Below are 24,430 nucleotides of genomic sequence, written 5' to 3'. Positions count from 1 at the left end.
GGGAAGAAGCTCTCTCTCTTTCTCTTTCTTACTTTTCTGAAGCTCTGATTTGACTAAGACGAAAGAGAGGGGAACGTTGCTTTGGTTAGAGCAAGATGGAGGGAATTGAAATTAAGCTGGGTTTGGTTCGGGTATTCATTTGAGCAACCTTTTTTGGCCCATCTGACTTCTTTCTTTTCTTTTCCTTGGGCTTCTATTTTTGCTTTCAGCCCACCATTCTTTTCTATTTGCTTTTCATTCCATTTGGGCTATGGAATTGGATTTTTGGCCTGCAACAATAAATAATTAGTAATATGCAAATATAATTAATCAACACTAATTATTTATTTTGCCCAAAAATAATGTTTGTCATCATTAATTAAATTAGTTAATTTCTTAACTCAACAATCTCCCCCTTGATGACAAACATATTTAATTAACCAAAAGGAATTGAAATTTAGTAAAGATGGAAAACTTTCCTTTGATTTATGTTTCTTGCTTTTATGTTGCTCCCCCTTTCTTTTTCAAGAGTAGCTCCCCCTGGATTTATGCTCTTTCTTTTTTGTTCCTGTTTACATTAAACTTACAAGAAGAGTTGTACATAATGTAACTCGACTAAAGGATACTACATGACCAGCAACACAGATTTAGCTCATTATTTTTCATATCATGTCAGCAGCAACAACAAAGTATCATGAATAATCAAGGGCTAACATTTCACAGTTGTAAAGCAAAATTTTATGCTTAATACTATCATCAGCAGCAATCAGAAATTCACAAATTAATCACAAAAAATTCAGCAGCAGTACAAGTTAATCAATTCAAATTCAAAGTCAATTCAATTCAGCAGCTATTACTCCCTTTTTTGTCATCAAGAGTGGATAATAAGCAAGAGCAACAAACCATCACCATAAATCCTGCAAGAGAGAGTTAGTGCAAAGGTTAAAGTACTAACTAAACTACTAAAAGTGTAGCAGTATTTAAAGTTATTACAGTCATCCAAGATAAAAACAGTTCAACAGTAGCAAAAGAAACATAATTCATGAGACAAAAAGAGAGCAGCAGCAGCAGTTTCCATGAGACAAATTCTAGGCATCAGATCCATTTCCCTCCGAACCAACTTCTTCTTCATCCTCAGTGGCCTGATCTTCATTCTGGTTCAGATTATCAATGAACTTCATAAATACAGTCACTCTATCCCTTGATTTTCAGAGGAAATTCTCATGTTTGCTAGCTAGTTTCCTTTGCTCCTTGCTCATAGCAATCATGTGATTAGATTGGGAGACAAACTCTTGAACAACGTCCTTAACCACAATCAGCAGAGCTGATTTCTTCCCAGTGGAGATGGAAGTACCCTCGGTAGAAGGAGCAGGAGATTCCTCTGGGACAAATTCATCATCTTCATCATCTAAGACCACCCTTTCAGATCGAGTAGGTCCCTTTTGCTGTTTCACTGCACCACCTCCCTTTAGATATGAATGTCTATTTTCATAATCCTCATTGATCAAGTCAACACCAAAATGCTCAAATATGCAAGTTAGAAACATGCCATAAGGAAGTGCTTTGTCTTTTTCACTCCTAACAGAGTCAAACATGTATCTAACCATCAAATATGCAAATGAAATTTCAGTTTTGGTGAGAAGGGCATATGAAACAAGAGTGTCAGTGTATGAAACCCTTTGATATGAACCACTTTGAGGAAGTATGATATAGTTGACTATTCGGTGCAACTGAGCACGTTCATATCCTAGGGCTTTGTGAGTGGGTGTTATGCCATCAATCAAGGAGACATGTTCACAAATACTAGCCAGAGCATCATTGTAAGAAACACCGACTCCTTCGTCCCACTTAACAGAAGCATAAGCACAAGGCCCAACATCAGTATACTTCAAGGAATCACTGATTGTTTCATTATTTAAGACTATGTCTTGACCCTTTACATAAGAATGCACACTTCCTTCATGATATGTCATATTTGCATAAAACTCTTTGACCAACAGAGGATACACAGGCTTTTTAATTTTAAAAAGGTGATTCCAATCTAAAAATTCTAAATTTTCAACAAAAGGAAAAACCTTTCTTTTTCAAGGATGGCAAATCAGTAAGAAAAGAGGGACACAAGGTGTGATACTGTATGACTCCTTCATAAAAATCATTGTTCATGGCAGATTTGAATCGAAAGGGGTTATAGTTGGAGTGAGATGTCATGAAATGGGACTTATGAGCGAAAGGATCAATGTCTGGTTCTCTAACTGATTTGAGAGGGAGACGAGTTTTACCTCTTTGTGAGCGCAGTGGAACAGACCTGGATTTAGGTTGAGTTAGCTCGGGAATAGGTTCCTCAGTCGCCTGACGTTTTCCTTTGGAGGAGCTTGGCTTTGAAGAGCCAGGTTTTGAGGAGCCCGGTTTGGGAGGTGTCGCCTTTGGCGGTGGCATCGGCTTGGCAGGGGCTGGGAATTGTGGCGTGGTCTTGGTCCGCGCCATGGGAGCAGTGCGAGGAGGAGATGTAGGAGGAGAAGGTGAGGGAGTGAAGGTAGGGTCTTGAGAGCGAGTTGATGGTCTAGGATATCCTGGAAGCTTATGGATCTTTTCACGCGGTGCTCTTTTAGCAATAACTTTCTTCCTCATTTAGTTAGATTTAGGCTTTTGAAGGAAGAGAAGTAGTAGAGTGAGTGGGAAGAAACTGAAGGATTTGAGGAGAAGTTATAGAGGGAAGAGAGGGAGTGTTGGTAATCGTACCCAAAAGAAACTTTCTCAAACCATGCAACTGCATCACCACTGATTTGACTTCAAAAGAAATGACCTCATAAAAGAAAGATTTGATTTGATTTTAAAATAAAAAAGAAATTAAATTTTGGACCAAAAATCAATAAATGAAAGCCCTTTCAAAAAAAAACACACAATTCAACAAGAATATCAACCAAACAAAAAATGTAACATTCATATTTGGGCCCAGAGGTGGTTGGATTTAAGGAAACACATAGGACCACCCATGATCTGAATTTTTGAGGTTGGCACAGTAAATTTTGCAAATGCATCATGTCCAGAACACGCTGGTTGAAGGAGACGCTCTTCACTTGCCCAGAATTGTCTCATACTTGTTTATGAGACAAAAAGCTCCAGCAAACATATTAGCAATTTTCAAACAATGAATCATAGCTCAAAATTCCAAGACTAGTTCTAAGCATGCAGAATCTGTCCTCAGACAGTGGTTTAGTGAAAATGTCTGCCAATCACTCTTCCGATTTAACAAATTGAATGCTAATATCCCATTTTTGAACATGTTCTCTTATTAAGTGAAATTTCACTTCAATATGCTTGGTTCTAGAGTGCAAAACTGGGTTTTTAGAAATATTAATGGCACTCATGTTATCACACAGTAAGGGTATATTTTCAGTATTTAATTTGTAATCGTCAAGCTGAGTTTTTAACCATAAAAGCTGAGAACAACAAAAAGAAGCAGCTATATACTCAGCCTCAGCAGTGGATAAGGCCACTGTTGGTAGCTTCTTACTTGACCAAACATTTAAGGACTTTCCAAGGAAGCAACATAAGCCTGAAGTACTCCTTCTATCAACTCTATCACCGGCAAAATCTGCATTACAATAACCAACTACAGAGAAATCATTGATCTTAGGATACCAAAGACCAAAATTGGATGTGCCATGGACATATCTAATGATCCTTTTAACTGCTGAAAGATGTGACTCTTTAGGTTTGGATTGGAACCTTGAACACAATCCAACACTTTGCACAATATCGGGTCTAGAAGAAGTTAAGTACATAAGAGAACCAATCATTCCTCTATACCTAGTCTCATCAACATCTTTCTCAGTTTCTCCCTTATCTAATTTTGAATTAGGGTGCATGGGAGTTCCCATGGGTTTGACATTTTCCATACCAAATTTCTTAACTAATTCCTTGGCATACTTTTCTTGATGAATAAAAATACCATTTTCAGTTTGTTTAATTTGTAGCCCAAGAAAAAAATTTTTACCCATCATACTCATGTCAAATTCACTTGTCATGAGTCTTCCAAATTCAGAACAAAAGGATTCATTGGTTGATCTAAAAATAATGTCATCAACATATATTTGGACTAGAATAAAAGAATCATTAGAATCCTTAATAAATAGAGTTGTGTCTGTGGTGCCTCTTTGAAAACCATTTTTCAAAAGAAAAGAGCTAAGTCTCTCATACCAAGCTCTAGGAGCTTGTCTTACACCATAGAGAGCTTTAGATAATTTGAAAATATGATTAGAATGCTCTTTATTTTCAAAACTAGGTGGCTGCTCCATATACACTTCTCTATCTATCACACCATTCAAAAATGTACATTTCACATTCATTTGATATAATTTAAAACCACAAAATGCAGCATAAGCTAAGATAAGTCTTATGGCCTCCATTCGGGCAACAGGGGCAAAGGATTCATCAAAGTCTATTCCTTATTCTTGGTCATATCCTTGTGCCACCAGCCTTACTTTGTTTCTTGCAATGCTGCCATCTTCTCCTAACTTGTACTGAAATATCCACTTGGTGTCGGTCACTTTCTTTCCACTTGGCCTTGGAACCAAAGTCCATACTTGGTTCTTCTCAAACTCAAGAAGCTCATCCTCCATTGCTTTAACACAAGAAGGGTCACTAAGGGCTTTCTTGACATTTTGAGGCTCTATTTGTGAAAGAAGGGCAATATTTGATCCTTCATTTGCCTTTCTAGTAGAAGACCGAGTTTGCACTCCATGAGAGACGTCCCCAATGACAAATTCCTCAAGATAATTCTTCAAGAATCTCCATTCACAAGGTCTGGTTGACTTGGAGGCAGATTCAGTTACCAAGGAATTCTGGGTACTGCTGGTTTCAGGATTTCCTTCAGATTCATGAGACAAAATAGAATTGTCTCTTGAATTTTTATCAATTGTAGTTTCTGATTCAGTTTGAACAGGAATTTCATTTTCTCGATTTTGCACAGTTTCAACTTCCTTTTGAGCCTGATTTCCTGCATCACATTCTTCTAAAATACTTTGCACCAAGTTAGTATCACAAAATGTAACATGTATGGACTCTTCAATAATCCTAGCATCTTGATGATAAACCCTATATGCTTTGCTTGTTGTGGAATATCCTACAAACAAGCACTCATACACCTTTGGATCAAATTTTTCCAAATTATCCTTGTTATTTAAAACAAAACATTTGTATCAAAAGATGTGCAAGTAATCTAAGTTTGGTGGGTAACCTTTCCAAAGTTCATAAGGAGATTTCTTCAAAAATTTCCTTATGATTGTTCTATTCAAAATGTGGCAAGCTGTGTTAACCGCTTCAGCCCAAAGGAATTTTGGAACATTACTCTCACAAAGCATAGCTCTTGTCATTTCTTGTATGCTTCTATTTCTTCTTTCCACAACACCATTTTGTTGTGGTGTCCTTGGACAAGAGAAGTTGTGAGATATTCCAAATTCCTCACAAAAGGATTCAAATAAATTGTTTTCAAATTCAGTTCCATGATCACTTTTTATAGAAGAGACTTTTAAATCCTTTTCATTTTGAATATTCTTGCAAAAAGGTTCAAAGGCCGAAAAGGCTTCATTTTTGTGTGCAAGAAATAAAACCCAACTAAACCTAGTATAGTCATCCACAATCACTAAACCATAATGTTTACCACCTAGGCTTTGAGTTCTTGTTGGACCAAATAAATCAATGTGTAGCAACTCAAGTGGTCTTTTAGTAGAGATGTCTTCCTTATGTTTAAAAGAACTTTTTGTTTGCTTTCCCATTTGGCAAGCATCAGATGTGATGTCTTTGTCAAATTTTATCAAAGGAAGACCTCTTACTAATTCTTTCTTTACAAGTTTGTTTATTTGAAACATACTTGCATGACCCAATCTCTTGTGCCATAACCACTTTTCAGATTCTTTAGAGTGAAAACAAGCTACATTTTGATCCTTTAGCTCATCAAGAGTAAGTCCATACACATTATTAAAATGCTTGGCAACAAAAAGCACTTCATTTGTTTTCTCATCAACAACACAGCATTCTAGCCTTTTGAAAATCACTAAATATCCTAAATCACACAGCTGACTTATGCTCAAAAGATTGTGTTTCAAGCCACATACCAAAAACACATCATCAATGAAAGTAGATTGTTCATTACCTACTTTTCCAACATCAATAATTTTACCTTTACCATCATCTCCAAAGGTCACAAAACCTCCATCATATTTGTTTAGTTTGATAAAATAAGTTGACCTTCCAGTCATGTGCCTTGAGCATCCACTATCCATGTACCACATGTCCTTTTTGTTTTGGATGCTAGGCAAATCTGCATGAAGAGTTTCAAGCAGCCTTAGGTATCCAAATTAATTTGGATCCTTTGAAGTTAATCCATCTTGGTTGCCCAAGTGCATTGAAATCACAAACAACATTGTAAATTTTATTTCCTACAACTCTCTTTTCAATGAAACATTGTGCATATGAGTGACCAAATTTCTTACAATTTACACAATGATTTTCTGATGTGTATCGCTGAAATTGAGGTGAGTTGCTTTGTTGGAAATGATAGAAAGGTTGAAATTTTCTGGTTTTTGGAGGTGCATTTCTTTTGACAAATTGATTTTTATTAAAATCATTCCTCTTTACAAAAACATTTTCACCAGAATTTTTTTGAACTTTTGGACTTTTCGAATATGAGGTTTTGTTGTAAAAAGGTGGTTTCTTGAAAGCAACCTCATTTTTCGAAATGTACCCCAAACCTGGTTTATTTGAACTAGGTTCGGCTCTTGGTGAAGGTTCAGTTTCACTTGTGTATACTTCATTAAATTTTTCTTCAAATATTGGAACATGTCCAAGACCAGATTTGATTGGTGTGAATTTAATATTTGATGAAGAAGCCACAAATTTTATAGAGGAATCATTAAAAAATGCATCTTCCTTGGCTATATAACCTAAACCAGATTTTTCAAATAATGGTCTTTGGCTTGCAAGTAATTTGTCCAAGTTACTAGAACTTTGAGCAAATTTTGCTAAGTCACCATTTAGCCTTTTAATCATATCATTTAATCTTTCTTTTTCAGCAATTAACTCATGAGAAGGATCCACAATGTGCTTTCCTTTTAGTTTTTCAAGTTCAGATTTTAGAAATCTGTGTTCTTCAATAATGTCCAAAGCACATTCAGTTTCCTTCACTTTTTCTTTTAAAAAATCATTTTCAGCTCTTAACACATCTCTTTCAGATCTGCACTCATTGTACTTGTCAAGCAGTTTTGAGGTGTTTGAAGTGAGATCATCAATAATAGCATGTAAATCATCCATAGACAAGTCAAAGTAATTTACCTCATCAAAGTTATTGTTTCCAGCCATGAGACATTCTTTGTCTTCACCTTCAGAATCTTCTTCCTCATTTGAGTCGTTCTCAAGATCCTCCCAAGCTGCCACGAACACTCTTTTCCTTTCTTTCTTGCCTTTGTCCTCCTTCTTGAGCTTTGGACAGTTTAGTTTGAAGTGTCCAGCCTCCTTGCAATGATGACAAGTCACCTTGCTTAAGTCCATCTTGTGTTCCTTTGAGCTTGAACCCTTATACTTGCCCTTGTTCTTCATCATCCTTCTAAATCTCCTAGCAAAAAATAAGAATTCATCATCTGAAATACCATCACTAGACTCACTCTTTTTTGGTTCTACTTTTGACTTAAGGGCTATTACCTTTTTCTTTGAGTCGGTGTTTGTGTATGTGGTTTCATAGGCAAGGAGTTTTCCTCTCAGCTCATCATAGGTTATGGGGCTTAGGTTGTTGCTCTCGGTTAGGACAGTGGCAGTGATTTCCCATTCTTTTGTGAGGCTTCTAAGGAGTTTTCTCACCAATGTTTGTTCTGCATAGTTTGTACCCATAGCATAAAGGTTATTGATTATGATTGAGAATCTCTCAAACGCTTCATCAATGCTTTCTCCATCCTTCATGTTGAACATATCGTACTCTTTTCGCAGCATATCAATCCTCGTTTCTTTGACTTGTTTAGTGCCTTCGTGTGTAACCTGGAGTTTTTCCCAGATTTCTTTGGCTGTCTTGCATCTAGACACCTTTCGGTACTCTTCAAAGCAGATAACACAGTGAAGAAGGTTGATTTCTTTTGCATTCAGCTCCATCTTCTTCTTATCATCTTCATTCCATTCAGCTTCTTCTTTTGGAGTCACCACTCCATAAGCACTTATTTTTGTTGGGATCTTTGGAATTTGTTGGGATCTTTGGACCGTTCACAACGATCTTCCATTTGTTGTAGTCAATGGAATGGATGAAGATCCTTATCCTTTCTTTCCAGTAGGCATAGTTCTTCCCATTGAAGAAAGGGAGCCGGTTGTTGGATTGGCCTTTAGTGAGGGTGTAGGCAACTGTGGTTGTGCCCAAGTTGTTCTCCATTGGATCTTTGCTCCAAGCTGTTAGGCTTGATTCTTGAGACCTTAGCTCTGATACCAATTGAAGGTTGTGGTAGGCTTAGAGAAGGGGGGTTGAATCTATGCCTTCCTTTTTAAGTTGCTGTTATGACCTTTTAAAACAAACTTTCAATTCTAATTCTATTTGTACTCAGCAGCGGAAATTTACGAGACAATTTATTTTTGTCTCATGAATATCAGAAAACAGAACACAGCAGAGAGAAGAAAAGCTAACACCAGCATATATCCTGGTTCGGTTGCCTTGTGCTATGCAACCTACGTCCAGTCTCCTCCACAACAATAGAGAAATTTTTCACTATAGTTAAAAGTATTACATACACCAATTTCATACTCAAGTTCTAACCTAACTTGACATTGGTTATACTAATACCTAACTATTCACTCTTAGGGCTAACCCAACTAAGAAAGGAATACCTTATAGGTACAAGATACAAGACACTTAACCAACCTAAAGAAATCAGAAAATAACTCTAGGCTTTTCTCTCAAGTGTATCACTCAGCCTTTTTCCACTCATGGCTTTTACTTGAGCTTTCTCACAATACCTTTTCTCACAAGAAATTACAGAAAGATAAACATAGAATAATACATCACAATCTGTAAAACATGAAGGAGATTGACTTTATCAACAACCTCTTTGCTATGTGAAAAACCAGCTTCGCAAGCCTCTGTTTCAGTTCTTCAATCTTGGCAGAATGCTTCTTTGAAAGAGAACATTGTCCAAGTAGAGGAACTTCTCAGGGAACTCTTCACAGAATACAACTCATCAAACTCTGATTTTCTCTCCTTAGTTCTGAATGAGCAGAAAATCTTCTTTTATCTCCTTGCATGTTGATGGGTTCATCTTCCTAGGTCAACTCCTTGAGCACTGTACTTCACCAACCCACAAGCTCACTTTTTTTCCTTAAACATCAGAGTAGGACCTTTGCTTCTGACTTCTCCAACTTGACCGAAAGCCATGAAGGAGTAACCAAAATTGTCTTCTTATGGTCAACCAAATCTGAACCATAGAGATGCAACTTGGTCCCCAAGAATCTCTTGTGACCGTGGATTTGTAGCAGTTAAGAACATAGATCAACTTTCCTTTGTATCCCATTTCGGACCGAGCAGAGAGTTGGAAAGAAGAAAATAAGCTTTGATGCATGCAAGAGGAAATGAGTTACTTTTAATCTTTTCTTAAGCTAGATTTGGTTTGAACTTGTTGAGATGACATCTGCCTTTCAAGCTTAATTTCTCTTTCTTGCTTCTTTGGTGATTTGCTTAGGGAAGAAGCTCTCTCTCTTTCTCTTTCTTACTTTTCTGAAGCTCTGATTTGACTAAGACAAAAGAAAGGGGAACGTTGCTTTGGTTAGAGCAAGATGGAGGGAATTGAAATTAAGCTAGGTTTGGTTCGGGTATTCATTTGAGCAACCCTTTTTGGCCCATCTGACTTCTTTCTTTTCTTTTCCTTGGGCTTCTATTTTTGCTTTCAGCCCACCATTCTTTTCTATTTGCTTTTCATTCCATTTGGGCTATGGAATTGGATTTTTTGCCTGCAACAATAAATAATTAGTAATATGCAAATATAATTAATCAACACTAATTATTTATTTTGCCCAAAAATAATGTTTGTCATCATTAATTAAATTAGTTAATTTCTTAACTCAACAGTATTGGTCAAAAGGGTCTGGTGCGCTACAAGCCAGCAAAAAGACCGCAGTCGTTGAGCCTCCAGCTTCCATATTTTTTAGAATAAGAAAGCATTTGAGTCATCCGCATGTCCCAAAAAGATAACACAAGCCAATTTGATCGAGAAGACACCACTCAATACCATAAGCCAATCCAAACTATCGATGCCCTAAAACGATTTAATAGAAACAAAAATATAATATCAATCCTCTCTCAGCATAGTACCAATCCGGTCATAGTCCCAGTGACTATTAATAACAAACTCGCAAATTCTCTCAGTCCACAAGTTTATGAATACCTAGAATTTATTGGTCGGTCCAGAAATTAATCTCAATATTGGATTCGACCCTCCATATGAGATTATTCTAAAAATCCTTCTAAATTCTTTGGATGCCTTGCTTTAACAACACGAAAAGTAGCCTCACGGCGTCCATATTGATTTCAAAGAACTTTAACTCAAAGATCTTCTCTATTATAGACAAGTTTCCGATCTAATTCATCAAATTTGTATTATTAAGAGTTCACACAAGTCTAAAGCCAAAATCTCCTTGCGTCTTAGGTGAACAAAGAATTTTCCACTTAAAAAGATGAGGCTTTCTAACCAAATCAACTACTCCAAACAAAATTGCGACATATGCTATCAATTTGATTACAAATACTCAAAGGCAGCTTCATAGTTTGCATTATATAAGATATGATAGTTGATAGAATCGATTAAGTAAGACTCACTCTACCTACCAAAGAAACATTACGAACTTTTCAAGAGTCAAGACGTTTCGATATTCTATCAAGAATGAATTGATACATTCAAATATATCATGATTATAAAACTAATTCATAATTTTATATTTATCTTTTTAGTAATTTTTTTATTCTCATTTATTTTTCTAAATCCAAGTAAGTTTAAATTTGGCACATCTCCTTATTATATATATTCAAATATATCATGATTATAAAATTAATTTATATTTATTTTTCATTCTTATTCGTTTTTTTAAAATTTTTCTTTAATTATTTGTAATCCAAAAAACACCATATAAAAAAATAAAATATGACAATTAAAACAAATATAAAAATAAAAGCAACATAAAAATATAATTTTATACAATTCTAATATAAAAAATTTACACTTTTTTTAAAATAAATGAATTCAAATTTTTAAATAATAAATTATATTTTAATTTATATTACATTTTAATTAAATAATTATATGAAATTATATATTAATAATTAAATAAATATTTTGTAAAATATTTTAAATATAAAACCATTTAAATTTAATATTAATTTATATATTATCTAATCAATATCTAAATAATATAATACTTATAAAAATACACTATATAATATAATTAATTAAAAAAATTTAAAAGACCAACACTTTTAATAAAATCTAATTATAAAAAAAGAGTATATAATTTTATATTATTAAATATAATCTCATATTATTAAAAATACTAATAAAAACTAATTAACTATTATAAATCACAAAATTGCCGGCACTTAATACTAACCGTAATTAATTTACCTCTCCGAGAGGTCACACTCTAGTTGAAAGAAAAAGAAAATCATATCTCGTATATATATCATTGTTGAAAAAGGGATAGAGTTTCCATTAATTAGGTAAAGCCAAAACATGAAGATGGGCCAAGTTACATGCTGATTCTGGAATATCTTGTACGCAAACATGGTTACCAAACATAACAATCATAGTAGGTAGTTAGTTACGTAGCTTCTTTCGCAAAACACAAGGCCCCTACTATCTCCTTCATGGACCATGAAACACAATCTCAAATCAATAGCTGAACATGGAAAACGTGTCTTCAACCAGAACCAGAGAATCATTCATCTTGGCAAACTTGGCCAAGTTGAAGACGCTGTCACTGTCTTCGAAACCATGCCCCACAAGAACCTTGTAACTTACAATTCCATGGTTTCGGTCTTTGCTAAAAACGGTAGGATTAGTGATGCCCGCAAACTGTTCGATAAAATGCCACACAGAAACCTGGTTTCTTGGAACACCATGATTGCTGGGTATGTTCACAACAACATGGTTGAAGAAGCCGCTCACTTGTTTGACACAATGCCTGGCAGAGATAACTTCTCATGGGCTTTGATGATAACTTGCTATTCGCGTAAGGGGATGCTCCATAAGGCTAGGGAGCTCTTTGATTTGGTTCCTGATAAGTTGGACACTGCGTGTTGGAATGCCATGATTGCAGGTTATGCGAAGAAGGGTCACTTCCGCGAGGCCGAGGAAGTGTTTGAGCGGACACCGGTAAAGGATTTGGTTTCTTACAACTCGATGTTAGCGGGGTATACCCAGAATGGTAAAATGCATCAAGCATTGCAGTTTTTTGAGAGGATGACCAACAAGAACGCAGTTTCATGGAACTTGATGATTGCTGGGTTTGTTAACTGTGGTGATCCTAGTTCTGCTTGGCAGTTGTTTGAAAAGATTCCAAATCCTAGTGCTGTTTCTTGGGTTACGATGTTGTGTGGATTTGCAAGACACGGTAAGCTTATGGAGGCTAGGAAGCTTTTTGATAGTATGCCTGATAAAAACATGGTCTCGTGGAATGCAATGATTGCAGCCTATGTCCAAGACTTGCAAATTGGTGAAGCTGTAAAGCTGTTCAAGGAAATGCCAGATAAAGATTCTGTGTCATGGACTACAATAATTAATGGGTACATTAGAGTTGGTAAGCTTAATGAGGCAAGGAAAATTTATAATCAGATGCCTTGCAAGGACATGGCAGCACAAACTGCTTTGTTGTCCGGATTAATACAGAATGGAAGAATAGATGAGGCTGGTCAAATGTTCAGTCGAATTCATGTTCGCGATGCTGTTTGTTGGAACAGCATGATTTCAGGCTATTCACAGAGTGGAAGAATGGAAGAAGCTTATAACCTATTTAGACAAATGCCCATCAAGAATGCGGTTTCGTGGAATACCATGATTTCCGGGTATGCTCAGGCAGGGAAGATGGATCGAGCAGCGGAGATCTTTCATTCCATGGAAGGAAGGAATATAATTTCTTGGAATTCTCTTATTGCAGGTTTTCTACAAAATAGCTTATACTTGGACGCTCTTAAGAGTTTTGTTATCATGGGACAGGAAGAAAAGAAACCAGATCAATCAACTTTTGCATGTGCCTTAAGCGCGTGTGCGAATCTTGCAGCATTGCAATTAGGCAAGCAGCTCCATGAATACATTCTGAAGAGTGGTTATGTAAATGATATCTTTGTTAGTAATGCCTTGATTGCCATGTATGCAAAATGTGGAAGGGTACAGAAGGCAGAACAGGTGTTCAGAGATATCTGGCGCGCAGACCTTATCTCTTGGAATTCCCTCATTTCGGGTTATGCTTTGAATGGATTAGCAAATGAGGCGTTTAAGGCCTTCGAGCAGATGTTATCAGAGGGGATTGCTCCAGATGAGTTTACCTTCATGGGTATGTTATCAACATGCAGTCATGCTGGTTTAGCTCTGAAGGGTTTGGCTTTGTTTAAATGCATGGTTGAAGAATTTAGCATTGAACCCTTGGCTGAACATTACAGCTGCCTAGTTGATTTGCTTGGCCGTGTTGGTAGGTTTGAGGAAGCCTTCAATGTAGTGAGGGGTATGAAGGTGAAAGCAAATGCTGGACTATGGGGTTCGCTGCTTGCGGCTTCTCGAGTACATAAAAACCTTGAACTCGGTAGAGTAGCAGCCAAGATGCTTTTGGAACTCGAACCTGCTAATGCCTCCAACTATGTTACTTTGTCAAACATGCTTGCAGAGGCAGGAAGATGGAAAGAGGTTGAGAGGCTAAGGGTGCTCATGAGGGAGAAACAAGCTACGAAACTTCCCGGATGCAGCTGGATTGAAATACAAAATCAAATACAATCTTTCATCTCCGACGATCCCTCAAAGTCTAGAGCTGAAAATATTCCATTTATATTGAATAGTTTAACTGAACACATTAGGGACAAATGTATATCTGATATGAATCAATCATTGGAATTTTATGATTGGAGATACCAAAGTGTTAGCCTGCCAAGAGGTTAATTAAAGTAGCAAAAAAGCCTTTTTGAATGAAATTAGAGAGAGAATTTCTAATTAGAGAGATACCAAATGTCCAAATATCCAAATGTCATGTGTTAATGCCATGTCTCTTTGAGAAGAAAATGATGCCGCAAATTTTGGTTCTGTGGCAGAAAAGTTGAAGCATACCAGAAAATAAATGAACACCCTGCAAGGTGCTATATTCACTAGAATGGTTCTCTTCAGCCATACTTTCTTCATGTATTCACCTTTTTCCATTTTTGTGATTTATGAGAATACTAAATACTTATCTACCATGAAAAGATATATGTAGCTTCAGTAAAACTAGTCTCACATAATCTCAGGTGTGAACAATACATAATTGATACTTGATGCATTTATGTTTTTAACTTGTTATCAATTAGATGAAATACTTTTCCACTGGACTATTGGAAATGATATAGACATAAAAAAGTGTGTTAACTGGATGTCCAAGATCGTACAAGTACACAAAATATTTTACCATCCAACTGGAAATGTGTTCCTCTATCAGTGATATGTCACACACATGCTATATTGTATGCATCATGCAAAGTGAGTTCTGCAGGAATTCAGGATAAAGATGCTGCTAGCTATGCTCTATTTTGGAATGTCCAAAATTTACTGTTCTCTTTCAAATTTCTAGCCACTTGTTCTCTGCTATGTAAATCAACTATCATTGAGACAAAACCTTCAAACTAGATGCTACTCTCTTAATTCTCATGACCATTCCTGAGTTTGAACTCGAATTCGACTTAATGAAAGACTTACAAATCCTCCATCTATGTCAAGTTTCTGCTGCAAATTTATTAAGTTTTAACTGTAACAAAAGGGTCAAAATGACTCTCACAATGTAAAACACAATTAACTAACTTGGATTGGTCTAATAGTTAGCTCACTAGTCCGCTTAAACAAGGATTGAGAGTTCAAATCTTACTTTATATATGTAGCAACCTGTTGATTAACAGTAAATCCTTAAATAGAACTCAAATTCACGGCGAATTATCTTGGTCTGTTGGGCTGAACGATACCGTGAAAACTAAAAACAAAATGTAAAACGAGATTTTCTTTTTTCTTTTTTGGTATGAAAATGGAAGGAGTATTTAATTGAAGCATAATTGGGCTGTTAGAAATGTGGGCCTCAAAGCCAATCCAATTTATACAGCCACTGTCATAGTGACATTCAGATTGCAGAGCTTCCACCAATGAAAAGGTTCGACCAAACAGTATAAATGTGACCCAAAAAAAAAAACAGAAACACTATTTTCTTTATAATGCTCGTTTATATTATATTTTCAACTAAAAAATTATGTCCTTATTTAAAAATATTAAATTTTATAGAGAAAGACAGAAAGTAACAGATACAAGGTGCCTTCTAGTTTGTTAGATCGCAGGATTAATTTTGCGGACATATAATTCAATAATCCAAGTAAAAGAAATTTTAAGGAGATCATAAATTTAAACTAGGATCTATCTTTTTATTTTTGGTTCAGAAAAAAAAGAAGAGTTATACGTAATATTTTTTCACCTCGTATACCCTTCTATACCCTAAACTCTTCTACCTCACTTTTTCCCTTTTTTTTTTCTTTTTTTTTTCTTAGATATAGTTGCCTTCTACCTTACTTAAAGAGAAATTTTTGTATAAAGATCGAGGGAGGATGCCATTGTTATTCTTTTTTTTTTTTTTCCTTAAAGAAAAATGGTTCAGTTACAAAAATAGAAGTGCTTTATTAAAAGCGTAAAAGGTTCAAATTCGATTATTTATGTTTGCTACCTAGTTAAAAATATATTCCGAAAATTTTAAATTTTTTTTTATCAAAAATAAAATCGGAGAATGCCAATAAAAGGCACATTTTCTATTATCATCAAGTCACAGCATTACTAAACTCCCAACAAATTTTATTTTTCCGTAAAATAAAAAAAAAACCAACAATTCAATGATCAATTCATGTTATGTTACCCTCAAAATTTATCAGGCAACAGAAAATCATGATTTAGACTCTGATCATTAAAATGTTGAAAGAAAGACAACTTTTTTGGGGGCATGAATAAGTAAACTTCTACATTTGCTTAAACAGATTAATGGAGTGATTACTAGATTAATCCAACTTAGTTATTCGAATAGTATTGTTAATAATGAAACAATTTGACACATTTTGAGAGATAGACCGTTAATGTTTAGTTATGTTATTTTTAGCAACTGACACTTTTTTTATTAATTTATCTTTCTTTATTTAGTATCACTAATTAAAGTAAATAAATTCTTTTTCAATGGATTTATTACTCATCTAATTACTCACTTAATGATAAATAAAGTTTGAAACTTTGAATTGACACTTCCTTATTTAATATGTATAATAATTTATTTATTATATAAATTCACTTTTAATGTTGATGAACACTAGATGAAAAATGAGGAAAATAAGGAAAACTTGAAAAAAAATCAAGAAAATAATGTTGTAAAGAGAAACTATAGAGTTCACAATGAATGCAAACACAAAAATTAATATCTTTCTTACAAATAAACATATTATATTTATCTCTTCATACAATGATGTATCTACCAAAAGTTTTATAATGTATACATTATATTTATTTTTAACCACAAAACTATTGTTATTGTATTTTCTACTATATATTTTTATGATTAATATGAATAGAAAAGAAGAAAAAAAATATATACACTAGAAAAACATTGAAGAAGTTACTAATTTTGAGTGAGAATTGTGTGATTCATTATTCCATCAATCATTCAAGGAATTATTCCCTATTGGGACCCTCATTCACTCCCTCGAGAAGAGTTAAAAGGAAAAGTCTTAAAACTTACAAAAACCAAACCACAGTCATTCACTTCACTCAACAAACACAAACACAAACACAGTATCCATAGTTTCCTGTCCATTCAAACAGACAGACAGTCCTCTCTCTCTCTCTTTCTCTCTTTTTTCTCTTCCCTTCTTTCCCTCCCTTTTCCCTTTTATCCACTTTCTCTTTTTCTCTCTCTCTCTCTTTTTCCCATCATCAAGGTTTTTAAGGAGCTTATTCTTAACAAAAGTGGTTTATTCCATTATTATTTATTATTATTCAAATTCTTTTATATAGTTCCCACAAATAACACTGACCATAAGCTTTTGATAATCCACATTCCTTTACATCTAACAATCAATAGAGAAAGATAAAGCAATCAAATCCCACTTTCATACAAAAAGCCAAAACTTCCCCTCACTAACAAGAAAGGCACAAAACCCTCACAATATATATCTATCCATCTTGCACCCTCTCTTCATAATAATACAAATGAAAAAACCCCATTAACACTTCTTCTCTAAGATAGTTCAAAATTCTTCTAAACTTTTTTATTTACTATCACTTCTTGCCAGCAAAGAGATATGAGAGGAGGAATATGCAGTATTCAGCTTCAGGCTCTCACGCCTGAAGCTGCAACTGTTGTCAAGCAGGCGGTTAGTCTCGCGACGAGGAGGGGCCACGCACAAGTGACTCCTCTTCACGTTGCGAGCGCCATGCTGGCTGCATCTGCAGGCCTTCTAAGGAAGGCTTGCCTTCAGTGCCACTCGCACCCGCTTCAGTGCAAGGCGTTGGAGCTCTGCTTCAACGTTGCACTGAACCGATTGCCGGCGTCCACTCAAAGCCCACTATTGGCACCTCATCACCAGTACTCTTCGACGCCGTCGCTGTCCAACGCGCTGGTGGCGGCGTTCAAGCGCGCGCAGGCTCACCAGCGCCGCGGATCCATTGAGAACCAACAGCAGCAACAACAACACATCTTGGCTTTGAAGATTGAGGTGGAGCAACTCATAATCTCAATCCTTGATGACCCTAGCGTTAGTAGGGTCATGAGAGAAGCTGGTTTCTCAAGCACAGTTATCAAAGCTAGGGTTGAACAAGCTCTTTCAATGGAAGTTTCTTCACAGAAAGAGTCCAAGGAAACCAGCATAAGGCCTCATCAGCAACAACAAGTTGTTCTTGGTAATGGAAGCAATAACAACAATGTGTCACCATCTTCTAGACCTTTTGGTCAATTATTCATGAAAAATGATGATGATGAGGTGGTTAGTGTGTTGAATGAGTTGGTGAAGAGAAGAAGGAACACAGTGATAGTGGGAGAGAGTTTAAGCAATGTTGAAGGAGTGGCCAAGGGAGTGATGGAGAAATTTGAGGTTGGGAATGTTCCAATGGAGTTAAGGTATGTTCAATTTGTGAGCCTTCCTTTGATGTTTTTCAGGAACATTTCCAAAGAAGAGGTTGAAAACAAGATGATGGAGATTAGGAGCCTTGTGAGGAGCTATGTTGGGAGAGGGCTTATTCTTTACTTGGGTGACCTCAAATGGTTGTTTGACTTTTGGTCAACCTTTTGTTCTGATGAATCTTCAAAGAACTTGTATTGTTCTTTGGAGCATATGGTTATGGAGATGAAGAAATTGGTGTGTGAGAATAATAATGCTAGTACTCCTAGTAGGGTTTGCCTTTTGGGGATTTCAAGCTTTAAGACTTACATGAAGTGTAAGATTTCTCATCCTTCTTTGGAATCTATTTGGGAGCTTCATCCTTTCACTATTCCTGTTGGAAGCCTTAGCCTAACTTTAAACTTTGACAGGTAAATTATATTCTTTATATTTTCTTATTATTATTTTTATTTTGTTTGTTGTAATTAATGCATGGTTGTTGTTTTAATTATTACAGTGATTTTCAAGGTCAAGAGAGAAACAATGCATTATTCAAGAACCTAACTTGCTGTAGAGATTGTTCACTAAATTTTGAAAAAGAAGCTCAGAGCATAACCAATAATGTGAGCAGAAAAGTTAGCAGTGTTACTACTACTACTACCACCTTGCCAACATGGCTCCAAAATTGCAAAAAAGAAGACAAAATTCTCATAATAGAAGATGAGGTTTGTATATACCTTTTGCTACTTGATTTTTAGATTCAAAAAGTGAACAAATATTATTATATATAAAAAGAATAATATAAAATATTTTATTTTTTTTTATATGAATTTGATTTTAATATATTTTAAGTATAAATAAAAAGTAATTTTATATATGTATCTAAAAAAACTAATATTATTGATTTACTATGTAAAATATATTTTATATTTTTAATATATTAAAATTAAATTTTTTTTATATTTATGAAAAAACAATTTTTGATTCTCTTTTGTTATATTCATTATTTATGCAGCAGGAAAATACAATAAGACTTAAGGAAGTGTGCAAGAAATGGAACTCATTTTGCAATTCAGTTCACAACAACAACAACAGACAGATTTCATCATCAATTCATGAAAAACCAGTTTTGTTTGGTTCATCAACTCCATCATCTCCAACTTCTGTTTCATCATCACATGAATTATTAGCAAAATCTAACAACATTCATCATCACCAAAGCCAGCACCTAATAAACTGGCCAATCATAAGCATTTCCACTGAGGAAAAAGTAGAACCAATCAGAGAATGTGAGTTACTATACACTGAAAATGGCAGTGATGAAAATTGTTGCTATGATGGCAACAACCTCATAATGTTCATGCCAGATCATAGAGAAGACAATAACAATGACAATGACAATAATGCCCTCCACCCTAAACCAGATCTCTTGTCAAATCCAAACTCAAGTCCAAACTCAGCTTCTTCAAGTGAAGCAGTTGAAGGCTTAGACAGCACTCAGATGTTCAAAGAACTCAATGCTGAGAATCTCAAGATTCTCTCTGATGCATTGGACAGAAAAGTTCTTCATCTTCAACTTCCACAACACAACAAAGGCAAGATTGTTCATGAGATTGCAAGCACCATCCTTCAATGCAGATCAGGAATGATGAGCAACAAAAACAGATTGGTGAAGAGAGAAGAAGAGAAGCAAGAGACTTGGATGGTGTTCTTGGGTTTGGATCATTCTTCAAATCAAGCCAAGGAGAGTGTCTCAAAGGAGATAGCTAAGGCTGTGTTTGGATCTTATGCTAACTTTGTAACAATTTCCATGAGCAATTTCCTTACTGATGTTACTGATGAATCCAAACACTGCAATAAGAAGAAGAGGCCAAGGAATGAGTTTGGAAGCAGTTATCTTCAGAGGTTTGGTGAGGCAGTTAATGAGAATCCTCATAGAGTGTTCTTCATGGAAGATTTGGATCAAGTTGATAACTTTTCCCAAAAGGGTATCAAGAAAGCCATTGAGAGTGGTAGTTTGATGCTTCCTGGTTGTGAATCTGTTCCTCTCAAGGATGCCATTGTCATTTTCAGCTGTGAAAGTTTCTTCAGTTCTTCTTCATCATCAAAACCTTCTTCTGATGAATGCAAAGGCAAAGGGAAAGAGAATGGTGATGATGATGATAACAAGATGGAGGAGAAAAGTTCCATGAGCCTTTGTTTGGATCTGAATATAGCCATTGAAGATGATGCTTCTAGAGGTGGAGACATTATTGGTATCTTAGAGTTAGTTGATAAGCAAATTAATTTTAGTGCACAAGAATTATCATGATATCATAGGATAATAATAATGCATGAAAATAATAATTAAACATTATTATCATCCTATGACAAATTTGGGTGTTACCTTTTTTTTTCTTGTTTTATTATGTTTTTCAGTTACACAGATTTTGTGGGGCAAAAAAAAAAAAAAAAGAAAAGGTGATTTGCACTTAGCTTGTTTAGTTAGAGATAGATACAACTTATGTAGTATTTCAAGCTTTGTTATGGGGAAATGGTATATTTAGCAATGAGTCTCTCTGTGTATGTATGTGTATATGTTGATGTACTTCAATCTTTTTGAATTAATGCAAACTTTAATTTAATTTAATTAGTATGCTCCTGAGTATGATGATTAGTTAATTAATTATTATTATTACCTACTTTAGACTAAGCAAGTTTCTTCATCTTTTTTTATCATATGATGATCCATTCATTATTATTGAGAAGTGTATATATTATGCAATATATAGTAAAGAACATTAAATATTAAAGGGAGAAAACAAAAGCAGAAGAAATTGATAGATGTGGCACTTCTCTATACCATCAGTCTATCATTCATGTCCTTTATTTTGATATGAATTTTATTATACGACAAAAGATTGCATTGTGTTATTGAAAACAAATTAAAATTCTAATAAAACTCCAGGGCCAATTTTTTGGTGCTGATTTTGGTGTCGAACTTGCCTAATTTTTTTTTAGATAAGTTTTCAATATTTTAAAATTATTTCTTTTTATATTATTAAAATTATATAATAACTTTTAACTATTTTTAATAAATTAGATATCAAAATTTAGACACCAAATTCATCACTAAAACTCCAGTCCTTACAAATTTCATCACATATTCACATGCATGCATATGACAGTGTACTAAATATTTCCCCCACTATAATGTTTGCTGAAAGTGATGTTATTAATTAATATTTAAAATGGTATGTGCATAAAAATTATAAAAAATAAAAGAAGAATAAAAAAGAATCTATATATGTTGAAGTAGAGACCCTAAAATTTGAAATTTAAAAAGTAAATAATAGATACAAAATATGATCATTTGAATATTTAAACGTCAAGAACAAATTGTTAATGTAATTAATTATAGGAGTAAAATTTTTATATTACTTTTCAGTATAATAATAATAATAATAATAATAATAATAATAATAATTAATACAATTTATTACATATACATCAAAAAATAATTATTTATATAAAATATATTACTATATATATTTATATAGTGACTGTTCTTTACCGTGCAACTAGTATTTTTTTTTTTTTTTAGTTGATAATAGTATATAGTAGGAAATGTATATAACAGTTTTTCAAATTAGATGCATGTGCGACAATTTTTGTGTTTGTATTTTGGTTCAGAAAAGTAAGTGTAAAAATTTGCAGGCCTTATTAGGTGATAGCTTGTGTTGGATGATAAAACAGGATTTTCGCAGAAACACATGCATGCTTGGCATTCATAAAACTTCTTTGTCAGCATAACGTATAGTACTATTCTTACAGCTTTAGTCATATATACATAGCTAGTACGTTTATATATAAGATACATCTCTTTCAAAAAAAAAAAAGTTTTGATTGTCTTATATGTTATTAACATTGTCATATGAAAATTAAAAATAATCTATTTATCTAATTAATTAAGAATATTTGTTGAAATATAAAATACATATTAAAATTAAATTAAATATTATATAAATATTCATGGCTATTTTAGTGATTATTTTTAATGTGTAAATACTATTTTTAAAATTTTAAACCCGAAACATTATGTATGTTAGGATTCAAATTGTGTGAAGAGAGTAGTATACTTGCTTATTAATTACTTCACCCAATTCTCATTGTTGGTATTCAAATACACATCTTTTGGAAATATGACTTTAAAAAAAAAAAGAAGAAAAAGAAAAGAAATTAAAGGTCTTGGAAAGGTGAATAAAGGAATTATTCATAGCGTAAGCATACTGCAAAGAAAAATCAACTTGCCCAAAAGCTATTAATAATTATTCATTTTCCAAAATCGTTTTATCAGTGAACTTAGATTATTACATAAACTCGATCGTAGCATATGCTAGTTGGAACTAACTATTCTCATGCATTATATTCTTTTTGGAACTAACTATATTCATATATGAGTTTGCATTGTTTCCTATATATATATATATATGGGTGTGTGCTTTGACTACTTTTTCATTTTTACACTCCTAATAATGTCACTTCAAAATATAAAAGGAACAATAATGATAATATATAATAAAAGAATATTGAACAGAATATAATGTAACAAAATATACCACCAATGCAAGTTGGAAAAAAGAAAAAAGGAAAAAATAACTTCCGCTGAAAAATATATACAAATTAAAGAGAGAGTTTCCAAATTCCATGCATTATATGATTGATTATATTGGCCATTATTCTCCAATAATAATCACAATCTTGTTTGATTAGCTAAGTATACTGAGCATTAATTAATTTTAAGATATGCTTATTATGTTAAATATTTTTGCAAACATCATTTTAGGTTAACAGTAGTCTTTCAAATATATATATTTTGATGAACTTATTACCATTAAAAAAATTTATACTATTAATTAGATAGCTTTTTAAGTAATGAATTAAAAAATTGATTATTTTATTAATGTAATAATACGCGATCAATTATTTGTATAAAACTATTTTAAATAATTCAGGATGTATGAAAATTAAATTTATGCATATTGCCTAGAATTAATAAAGGTACTCAAAATTTTCAAATTTGAGAAAGTACTTCTCTCTAATGGACTAGCAAAATAAAACATGCCTTTTGTTAAGCATTCTTTTAGGCATTAACTACTAATAATAGCTAGCATAACAATGATGGATTTATATTCTTTTTATTTATTTTTTGTCCTTTATCTTTTCTTTTCTTTTCTTTTTATTTTTTTCACCAATTTTTTTCTTTTTCTTAAAAGAGTGAATAGGTGAAAGCAAAGTTACAATGAAACTATGAAGTGGACCAAGTCTCTTGCTAGCAAAGTGGCAAAGGCTTTAAAAGATAGGAATAAATTGATCCTTCATGCTCTAAAAGAAGCAAAGATGGAGACAAAAATTAAATTGACCTTTCTCTTTGCCAATAAATTTTCACTGAATTAATCCAAAATAAACCTATATATGTGCCTTCCCTAGCTTACAAGAAACCTACGGCTTCCTTTTTGAAAAGATTTTGCAACTAACTTTTAATTTCTTCTTAATGTTTTAATTAAGATCTTCAATCTTCGCCAACTCTCAATGATATATATAAAATGTAATCCATCCAAATATTTTTTCAATTATCAATATAATTATAGTTACGTATAATTCTGGTAGTTGAATTATATTGATAATAAAAATGATTCAATATAATATGATAATAAATAGAGATGGTAAAATTTTTCGAAATGCAGAGATTTCACGGAGACCGCCCTAAATGAAAATTTGAAGACGGAGAAATTTTTTGTGAGAATGGAGATCATGGCCAAAATTCTTTCGAAACAAACGTTGATGGTTTCAGTGGCTAAGAGAAGGGGGGTTGAATCTTAGCCCCTTTTTGCTTGCTAACACTTGCTGGATTCAGAGGAGACTTTTCTGTTTTTAGCTCGTCCTTAGCCACGAGACATTTTCATTTTGTCTCGTCACTTGGCACGAGACATTTTTTGTTTTTGCTCCTGTGTAGTAGAGAACAGAAATGGAGTAGAAGAGGAAGAAAATTACACCAAGATATATCCTGGTTCGGCTGCTAAGTGCAGTGCAGCCTACATCCAGTCTCCA

At 33.9% G+C, this 24,430-nt stretch overlaps 2 protein-coding genes across 3 annotated transcripts; both read left to right on the top strand.

Annotated features, from left to right (window-relative positions):
* The first annotated feature begins 11,704 nt into the window (after positions 1–11,704).
* LOC107619598 (uncharacterized) lies at positions 11,705–14,494 on the top strand. Its single transcript, XM_088497958.1, has one exon. The coding sequence runs from the start codon at positions 11,868–11,870 to the stop codon at positions 14,139–14,141; it is 2,274 nt and encodes a 757-aa protein (XP_088354084.1). The 5' UTR covers positions 11,705–11,867; the 3' UTR covers positions 14,142–14,494.
* Positions 14,495–17,281: 2,787 nt separating this feature from the next.
* Positions 17,282–20,969, top strand: LOC107619324 (protein SMAX1-LIKE 3-like). 2 transcript variants are annotated; one of them, XM_088500582.1, is made up of 3 exons: positions 17,282–18,771; positions 18,858–19,065; positions 19,356–20,969. In XM_088500582.1, the coding sequence occupies exons 1-3, from the start codon at positions 17,546–17,548 to the stop codon at positions 20,649–20,651; spliced, it is 2,730 nt and encodes a 909-aa protein (XP_088356708.1). In that variant the 5' UTR covers positions 17,282–17,545; the 3' UTR covers positions 20,652–20,969. The 2 variants fall into 2 exon arrangements, with proteins under 2 accessions (XP_088356708.1, XP_088356709.1); XM_088500583.1 differs by having other exon boundaries at positions 17,463–18,771; positions 19,359–20,969.
* Positions 20,970–24,430: the final 3,461 nt, after the last annotated feature.

The sequence above is a fragment of the Arachis ipaensis genome, chromosome B9 (genome assembly GCF_059453495.1).
Source record: "Arachis ipaensis isolate K30076 ecotype BB chromosome B9, ASM5945349v1, whole genome shotgun sequence".
In the NCBI taxonomy this organism is placed as follows: domain Eukaryota; kingdom Viridiplantae; phylum Streptophyta; class Magnoliopsida; order Fabales; family Fabaceae; genus Arachis; species Arachis ipaensis.
This window is presented reverse-complemented; position numbering and strand designations above follow the sequence as displayed.